This window comes from Hippocampus guttulatus, chromosome 3 (genome assembly GCF_054856545.1).
Source record: "Hippocampus guttulatus isolate MCC_2025c chromosome 3, RoL_Hgut_1.0, whole genome shotgun sequence".
NCBI classification, from domain to species: domain Eukaryota; kingdom Metazoa; phylum Chordata; class Actinopteri; order Syngnathiformes; family Syngnathidae; genus Hippocampus; species Hippocampus guttulatus.
Window position 1 is genome coordinate 26,441,169 of NC_141263.1, and position 9,022 is coordinate 26,450,190.

General features: G+C 44.2%; 2 protein-coding genes across 4 annotated transcripts in view; both read left to right on the forward strand.

Annotated features, from left to right (window-relative positions):
- The window catches only part of LOC147208012 (ephrin type-A receptor 6-like), a 42,722-nt gene extending 39,781 nt beyond the window's left edge, over nucleotides 1–2,941 (forward strand). Inside the window, exons 16-21 of one of the 3 annotated variants that reach the window (XM_086107752.1) lie at nucleotides 366–581; nucleotides 657–824; nucleotides 900–1,093; nucleotides 1,405–1,509; nucleotides 1,837–1,986; nucleotides 2,178–2,941. In XM_086107752.1, coding sequence (XP_085963878.1) covers nucleotides 366–581; nucleotides 657–824; nucleotides 900–1,093; nucleotides 1,405–1,509; nucleotides 1,837–1,986; nucleotides 2,178–2,292 — 948 coding nt within the window. In that variant the 3' untranslated portion in view covers nucleotides 2,293–2,941. Of the gene's footprint in view, nucleotides 1–365; nucleotides 825–899; nucleotides 1,094–1,404; nucleotides 1,510–1,836; nucleotides 1,987–2,177 lie in introns of all 3 variants that reach the window. The other 2 variants (XM_086107753.1, XM_086107751.1) reach the window with 2 other exon arrangements.
- Nucleotides 2,942–3,996: 1,055 nt separating this feature from the next.
- arl6 (ARF like GTPase 6) lies at nucleotides 3,997–8,740 on the forward strand. Its single transcript, XM_086107755.1, has 9 exons — nucleotides 3,997–4,142; nucleotides 5,175–5,324; nucleotides 5,472–5,533; nucleotides 5,611–5,679; nucleotides 5,755–5,849; nucleotides 6,306–6,435; nucleotides 6,959–7,014; nucleotides 7,128–7,172; nucleotides 7,628–8,740. Exons 2-8 carry the CDS (start codon nucleotides 5,205–5,207, stop codon nucleotides 7,151–7,153), a joined length of 558 nt encoding a protein of 185 aa, XP_085963881.1. The 5' UTR covers nucleotides 3,997–4,142; nucleotides 5,175–5,204; the 3' UTR covers nucleotides 7,154–7,172; nucleotides 7,628–8,740.
- The last annotated feature ends 282 nt before the right edge of the window (nucleotides 8,741–9,022 follow it).

Below are 9,022 nucleotides of genomic sequence, written 5' to 3' on the forward strand. Positions count from 1 at the left end.
CAAAGATACAGAGGGACTGGAAGAGTCACAGAAAGATGTAGAAGTGGACGACCTTTGGCCCCATCCCATGCTGGTGACTGCGACATTGTGAACGATGGCCTGAGAAACCGGATGATGAATGCTACCCCACTTTCAATGAATTGTTTGAGATGAAGAAATCACTCGTGCACCCTTCTCATTAAAAAAATGTCCTACTTTTATGATATCATTGTAGTGTGAACTTTTTACACATTTCACCTGGCAGCCAAATATCCGTAACTTTGTGTGTGTGTGCGCGCGTGTCTGTGTGTGTGTGTGTGTGTTGAACCCATTCTTGCTCTTTACTTATTTGAGGCACCATGTAACCTTTCCATATTCCACTCCAGACACGCGACGGTCAATTCACGGTGCTCCAGCTGGTCGGAATGATGCGTGGCGTGGCAGTGGGGATGGCCTACCTCTCAGACATGGGTTACGTTCACAGAGACCTCGCGGCTCGCAACATTCTGGTCGACGAGAACTTGGTGTGTAAAGTGTCCGACTTTGGCATGTCCAGAGTCATGGAAGAAGATACCGAGGCGGCGTACACCGCCACGGTGAACGTGAGTTTTTCATTCGGGTTAGCTGCAGGTCATCGACTTCTGCCCAAGGTCGGCTGTCCTCAAACAATTATTCAGTCTTGCTTTTATCATCAGGGAGGAAAGATACCAATACGCTGGACAGCACCAGAGGCGATTGCTTACGGAAAGTTCTCCTCAGTCAGTGATGTTTGGAGTTTCGGCATTGTCATGTGGGAGGTGATGTCATATGGCGAGAGGCCTTACTGGGAGATGTCCAATCAAGATGTAAGATGTCGACACCAGATTGACACAGCACGGCACAGCGGCACACCTCGGAGAATAACTTTCCAACTTTCCCAGGTCATTTTATCAATGGAGGAGGGATATCGCTTACCCGCTCCAATGGGCTGCCCTGTCACGTTGCACCAGCTGATGTTGCACTGCTGGCAGAAGGAGCCGAGTCAGCGTCCGCGATTCAACAACGTGCTTTGTTTCCTGGACAAACTCATAATTAACCCCAGTGGGCTCCTCGCGCTGGTGAACGAGTCACACAAGTACGTATCATCTCGCACTCGCGTTGCATTCCAGGAGCAAATCAGTCACTTATCAGGTTGAATTTCGACATCGAATCGCATACCTGATTACAAGGTACTGTATACCCCGACACCCGAGAAAAATCAAGATTGAGCGAACTCCAAATTTCAAGTCAATAAACTTCGATACAATTTTAAATTGGGGCAGTTCAACTAACAATTATTGTGCCTTGTATCGTCCCCCTAACTAAAAGCAGAACAATCCTTCACATGTCCATCTGACTTGTTTGATGAAATGACCGTGACACGCAGGCCATACTGTTCCCCTCCAGTCTTGTAGTTGCAGCACCATCTGCTGGATCTACTTGGTCACTGCACCATATGGCCCCAATGCAGGTGGACGGCAATGGTGAAAAGAGAAAAGCGTTATTATCAGAGTAAGTACAGTACAGTCAACATTTCTCACTGGATTTGTTTCTTCCAATGTCATGTGGTAGTATCAAGTTGGGAAAAAAAGTGGTGGTAAAGGGAACAACGGGGAAATGGTTCTGTAATGGCTCTTGGTTTAGCGTCACTACACTAAAAAAAACAATGTGAATGTACTACATTTTATTGCACAAAATAAAATCATCTGGATCCAGATACATTTTTCAAGTCGATAAATTATTTTATTGAGTGGATGGATGCTGAAGTCGGTCCTTCAAAGGATGTTAATTATGCTTCTAATCCTTCTGCTCCTTTTCTTTCCTAAATGCTGTCTTCAGCTTCCCTGATTCTCCCGACGCCATGCCCGACTACCCTCTCTTCATCTCTATCGGAGACTGGCTTGATTCGATCAAAATGAGCCAATACAAGAACAACTTCATTGCAGCAGGATATACAACGCTGGATTCCATTTCAACAATGAGCGTAGAGTGAGTGAGCCCAAATGTGTGTTATTCTTGACCCTCTGCGCTTACTTTATTTCCCCCCCCTTGGATTTATTCCAGTCGGAGTGTTAGTCACTCAAAATAAGACGATTGTTCCCACGTGGATGCTGCATCGGGAACTAACAGTCTTTTTTCTATGACTGGTTCTTTAAAAATGTTTTCTTTTCTCTCCTCAGTGACATCAGGCGAATTGGGATCTGTTTGATTGGCCACCAGAGGAGGATCATAAGCAGCATACAGTCTCTGCGCCTGCAGTTTCACCATATTCAACAGAGCGGCTTTCAAGTGTGAGGCCGTCACACAAAGCCAGACGTGTGTGCAGACATTTGATGAGTTGCACACCAGACTGCCGGGTTTACAAAGTGTCACACGCTGCTGATGAGAGCGATTCTGGAGCTTGACGTCGCCGAGTCCGTTCAACACACGTCACGCGGGCATCGTGTCACGGATTACTGTCAATGCGGCCAGTCAACAATGAGGAACCTCAGTCAGTTCTGGCTAAATGTGATCTCATTGACTCAGCAAAATATTCAAATTCATTTGAATTTAAGACTTAAGATTTTTTTGTTCTTTTTTTTTTTTTGTTCCTCCAGTGTTGATTCAAGTGCCAGTCAATGCCTCCGCTCTTTCCAGGTGACAATCCAACGGTTTTCATTATTGACTTTGAATGGTCTCAAATTGGATACCTCAAGACCAGAGATTACGTGGAGAGAACGTTTGCTCATGTATGCCGCCCCTAGGTTATTTTAATAACAAATGTGTTGCTGGTTTATTAAATATTTCACCAGGAATATGAATTGTCAAAACAATTAACGCAATTCTCTTTTTGAACTGAAGACGAGTGAATGTCAAAAGATTTTATAGAAATATGTTCTATCCTCATGGTGTTGCAGTGTGTCTTGTACTGAAAGTTACGTGAAAGCTGGCTGTTTCTTCCTGAATAAACGACTCTATTTTAATGCATTGGCGTTATCTCTCGGACTTCAAATGCAGAGGCACATTTCACACCTGATGGCAGACGCACACACACATGCAGTGACAAAAGTATCCATGGATGCGCTCACAGGCACAGACATGTACAGTCATTGTTTCCTCCTGTCACTCAAGAGAGTGACACGTTTTCTGGACATGAAGAATTGTCAGGTGAGTTTGTCACTGAGGCGCTTATACTGTATAGGCATCAAGGAAGGGCATGGAGAGATTGGTTGGACGTCAGACACTTTTGGTGTAAACATTTGAATGTCCCACAGAGAGACGTTTTTGTTGCAATACACTACTTCACTCACAAAGAGTTACAGGAAATTAAGCTTTTGCTGGAATTTCAGGATGAACCTATGGCACTATAACCTTTACATGTGAACTGATTTGGGTTCGCTAAAATGTAGCATGCGACGATTCAATGCTTCAACTCGCTCTTCTCAAACACTGAACGGCAAAATTCATATTTTTTCCCATGGATTTCCTTCTTTGATGCCTTTCTGTAACACTTGTAGTCTCTCTGAAAGTGCTGCAACCTGCAGATGACATAACTGTGACACTCCAAGCTCAGTTGCTACTCTGAGAATATCCTGGTTAAAGTGGTGCAATGGCTGAATCTTTATAACAATATACAAAGCATTTGAACAAAATTTACATCCTCAAATGCGTTATTCCAAAAATACGTTCTTTATTCACGACGTAATCGTATCGATTTTATTGATGAGTATTACATTTTGCCGTTGTGGTTTCAGTGATTGCAACGTTTAAAATTATAGTAACTTTGGCTTTCGGGTAGCATCCTGTAAGTGACTCGAGGTTTGTTGTCACTTGCAACACAGTGTTGCCAAGAAACTGTCGCGCTAAATAAAACACAACACGTACATAAATAATCATGAAAGAGCTATAGACGTGTATTTGCGAGCACAAAGCACAAAATGATTTCGTCACGTATGAGCGTAGGCCGTTCCGCTTGTTGTTTGTTGATTTGGAAACGGTAAAATTCCGAGTTCCTCGAATGCAGCATAAATCAGGAGCGTATCCTGGGCACCATGGAAATGCGTACGAGAAATGAATGAAAGCAATGGACACGACTCATCGGTGATGGAATAAACGAGCCCAGACTGTATTTCTGTGCACATCAAGAACACCAAGTTTAATCAAAGGTAATATTCAGTCCATATAAACAAAGGCGTCTGTGTAAGAATTACCAGGGGTATGCTAACTACCGTTAGCGTTGCTAGCTCTGACGTTAGCTGTTTATGTGGCTGTTTATGTGGCATCAATTGCATGTTTAGAGTCGGATTTTGCAACGTTTGGATGGAGCTCACAACGTACACTTTAAGACGTTGTTTTTACTTCAATTTCTTGCTGATAGAAATCATCCGAGCTGAAGCGTAAAATTGGCGTTACTATCAAGGGGTTAGCTCGGGCTACCCCGTACGGTTACAGAACAGAGAAGATTAACAAAATAGGACCGTGAATGTTAATTACGCTACAATCTCTTTAGTCGGAGTTAACGGCTAACGGGCGAATCGTCGATGACACTACAGCCAGCGTTATCTGCGCCTCATCGAACCCACCGGTTGCATAAATGAGCGTGAACGTAACGCGTTGTCGGTTGATTTGGGGTTGACGGACTATCACAGCAGACTCCGGTATGGGATATAGATTCTGCACAGTTCACCAGTAATGTGGCAGTCATAAATAACAACACTAATGTCAAAGCAAGACACTAACAGCGCATGATAGATATAAATATAAGATCACCTGGGTTGACCTAATATGAAGGAGGCGCTACTCCAATGTTGTTGAATTAAAGCTATTCTACGAGGAAGAGTGGGCCAAAATTCTTGTGCATGGCACTGTACAACTCAATCTGTAAACATTTTTTATTCATGGGTAGCAGGTTGAACAGGTGGAGTGTTTTTAGAATCTGGGGACACAGATGGACTCCCGCCTGTCTTTTCAAGCACACTCAAAGCCAGTATGCAATTTTGTCCTTTTCATATCACATCTTCAAGCATATCGCAGCAGGATGGCTAAATAATCGGTTCGGCAGAATGGCCCAACTCGACTAACTCACTTCTGAACGATCCGCTATCCCCATGATCAAACGGGAAACAAAACCAGACGTTTTCCCCCACATGCAAACGTTTCCCTCCGCATTCGCACAATGACGCCGGCCTCTGTTGTAGAGGGGGCGCGAGTGCGGATGGTTGCTGCCAATGGGGCTGTTTGACAAGTTGGCAGGATGGCTGGGCTTCAAGAAAGAAGTGAACGTCCTCTGCCTGGGCCTCGACAACAGCGGGAAAACGACCATCATCAACAAACTCAAGCCGTCGCATGTAAGTCCATTTTTGTGGGGGGAATCTATCCATAGCTTCTGTTCAAAATGAAGCTTCACGTTTGGTCAGACATAACTCTGTATGACCTACATATATTCAACGACAGACCGCTAGGTGATGATGTAACGTTTTTCATTTCATTCACAGGCTCAAGCACAAGACATCGTCCCGACCATTGGTTTCAGCATCGAGAAGTTCAAGACGTCCAGGTCGCTTTTCGGCATCTCACGCTCACTTGTTGTGCCTTCACTCTTGACCAGTCACGGAATGTCTCGTCTTTGTGCAGCCTTTCCTTCACAGTGTTTGACATGTCAGGCCAAGGCAGATACAGAAGCCTGTGGGAGCACTACTACAAGTCAGTTGGTCACAGAGACGTTGCGGCCAGCGTTCCGGATACGTTTATTCACATTGCGCAAATTGTCTTGTGCAGGGAGGGCCAGGCTGTCATCTTTGTCATCGACAGTGCGGATAAGCTCAGGATGGTCGTGGCCAAAGAGGAATTGGACACCTTGTTAAACCATCCTGGTGAGTTTGTGTGTGCGCGCGCACGGAGGGACCGAATCATGCCGTTATGATGGATTCTTTTTAAATTGCTGCGCATTCTTGTCAATGTAATTATTTGCGTGTCACTTGCTGGCCACTGGCAGCCAAACTTTGAACCACATCATTTCTGACGTGAGCTCAAATTTAACATGAAAAGTTGAATTCAGTTCAGCATGTTGATTGATGACATTTCTGCAAAATATTTTGAGAGTTTTTCATTTTGCCAGAAATAGCTGCGGATCTGCAAAAAAACATAACTTGTGGCTCTCTCGATCCTTGATAGCCTTTGAGTCGCTCGTGATCTTGGCCCGTGTTGCCTGCATTGGTACATATGATTGCTCTCTGTAGCATTTGTGTATTTCTTTTTCCTTGAGTTGTCTCAATGATTAGCTTATGACGCCATCCATCTCACAACATCCATGTCTTGTCTCACCGCAGACATTAAACACAAGCGAATTCCCATCCTGTTCTTGGCTAACAAGATGGACGTCCGAGACGCTCTGTCATCAGTGAAAGTTTCCCAGCTGCTGTGCTTGGACAACATCAAGGACAAACCTTGGCACATCTGGTAGGACTCGATTTGCACTTGGCGCTGCTATCTGCAGTGAAATCGTTCCTCGGCGTTGGGAAGCATGCGCAAGCTGCTCGCGTTGAGTTGGAAATTGAACAGAAGAGAGACATTTTGAGCGGTTTTCAAAAGCGGGCTGCTTTTCAGCAACACAAGTGAGGTGTGCGTGTAAAGTGTTCGGTGATTCGCTCACAATATGGCGGACACGCGGGATCGCCACAAGCTATACTTGACCGCAATTTGAAAGCATTCCGGGCTATGCTTCTTCAGTAATGGAAAATATTTTAAAAAATTGGGAACTCAATTTCTGAGCAGTACTACTTGTTTGACTAAACCTAAAACTGGACGGGAGCTCAAGCTACGTCCGTCAAAGCGTCGTCCTGCTTGACACCCGACGTAAACCATTTCATGTTTGTCCTGAGATTTGCGGTGCTGTTTGTTGAGAGTCAACGGCGGACGTGTAACGTGTTCACAGGCAACATGTTTTAATGATCTAACATGCGAATGTTGGTGTTTCTTTCAGTGCAACTGACGCGCTGAAAGGAGATGGTTTACAGGAGGGTGTGGAATGGTTACAAGGTAATCCCAGTGGCGTGTGTGTGCATCCTTGTGCGTGCGCGTGCGTATCCCAAATGAGTATTTTGAAAATTGACCATGTATCTGATTTGTTTCACTTTGGATGCTCTTTTCAGATCAAATCAAATCGATGAGAACATGAGACCACCAGGCTGCAGGAGGTACCAAAAAAAAAAAAATTGTTGTTGTTTGCATACAAATCTGAGTGCATGTTTTGATTCTCCAAAGACAACAAAATATTATTTTCCAAATGTATTTTTTAATTCCTTAGAATTCCACTTGTAGATGGTCAGCGGGTGTCATTCATCGTTGAATCATAGCTGCATTGCAATTTATTTCGGCATATATGTTCACACACACACACACACACTGTGCAGCCCTTGCGTGTGTACAGTAGTATGGAATAGCGGTACAAAATTATGATAGGAATGAACCAGCAATGTAACAAATTTGGGCAAAATAATTGATTCCGACACGAGCTATGCTTATGCATCCAAACTATTCACCTAAGAATGAATTGCATTCACTGAACAGTCCAAGTTTGATTTCTTCCCTTTCCTTCATGTAGCTACAGATTCCAAACAAGTCTCTCCTGATGTCTTTTTTTTTTTTGTAGTTATTTTCAGGAATGTACAATCCCAGCCTGGTAGTCATCAAGGCACCCAAAGCGTCGTCTTTCTCCCGTTGACCACCTCTCTTCAATTGTGCACCTGTTTTCTATCCACTTAAGAAATGCCCACAACTTGCCATCATTCACTTATAAATGTCTTTTAAGCTCTAAGTAGTTGACAGTGAGCAGTTTAAAAAAAAACAACAACAACAAAAAACGTGCTGCCGAGAATGAGAAAAGGTTTGGGGTAATAAAGTGACAGCAGCTCTCGTCCGTGGGCCAAACGAGCAGGGAGTGCCGTGGCAAAGCCGTCACACCATCGTTCGTTGCAGCTAATGCATGTGCAGCTTTCTTTTAAGATTTCTCATGTTTTGTTGTCGTCGTCATTTTTATGTGGCCCTCGAACACGGCGCGCTTTTAGAAGCTGCCACTAAACAGTTCTCCAAAGCCCACGAGTAACGCCGGTCACGAGTAAGCCGTCGAGTACGTAGCACGAGTTGAATTTCTGCCTTACGCCAGTGGCGCAATGAAAGTTCACCTTCACGATCCAGCCGGGCTACTTTACTGATTAAACGCAGACGTGCGGTCAAAAGATGCGTCTCGTTTGAAAATGTGATCACGTCGGTCGTTCGAGGCCGAAGGCCTGAGCCCTGTGAAGGTTTGTAATCAATTGGCCAAACCTGATTTGCCACGTTCAGCGTGGCTCGTTAGAGAACACGAGAACACTGCGCTGCTGCGATAAAAAGTAAAACACTTCACATGTGTAGTCGGATCATTGCATTTGAGATTGGAAAAAAATTCTGGACGATGGGGCAGTTTGTGTCGCTTTCAGCTCATTTCTCAATGTCCTCCGTTGTGAAATGAATGATATTATGTCTGAGGGCAGTGCAAAGTTCTGTACGTGTGTGTAACACTTTGAGGCTCTACAGACTGCAAAAAACCCCCCAAAAAACGCTTTTATATGTAAATGAGCCTCACATAGCCGCCGAAGCACAATACTAGGACGATATAAAATCAGCTATTAATGATCGTGCGAGAATAATGTATCATCTTAAGATGTATGTATTTTATTTCAGTGGAAATGTTTTCAAAGAATAAAAGCGTTTTTTGTTTTTTGAAGCGTTGGTCTCTTCCCATGTCTCATGAATTAGTTCATGTGTGGGTGTGTATGCGTACGTCTTGTCTCTCTGGCCATTGCTCACCCTTCCATCCAACAGCCCTGCCAGGAACAGCTGCTCATTAAAGGGCCAGCCGGTGGGCCCTGAACTCTTAAAATTAAAACACTGTTTCAGAGGCTCCATCGTTTTGTTTTAGGCCTCCCGAGACCCTTTGGCCAAAAGGTATTTTGGCTTTGTAACCCCAACAAGTTACTGTATGTCTGTACACTCAACCTTGATAAAA

Bases quoted from the DNA above. Each gene is read 5' to 3' on its own strand.
- arl6 (XM_086107755.1), top strand. From the start codon at position 5,205: ATGGGGCTGTTTGACAAGTTGGCAGGATGGCTGGGCTTCAAGAAAGAA. The intron at 5,325-5,471 runs GTAAGTCCATTT...TTTCATTCACAG, and splicing joins ACAAACTCAAGCCGTCGCAT to GCTCAAGCACAAGACATCGT. The intron at 5,850-6,305 runs GTGAGTTTGTGT...GTCTCACCGCAG, and splicing joins CACCTTGTTAAACCATCCTG to ACATTAAACACAAGCGAATT.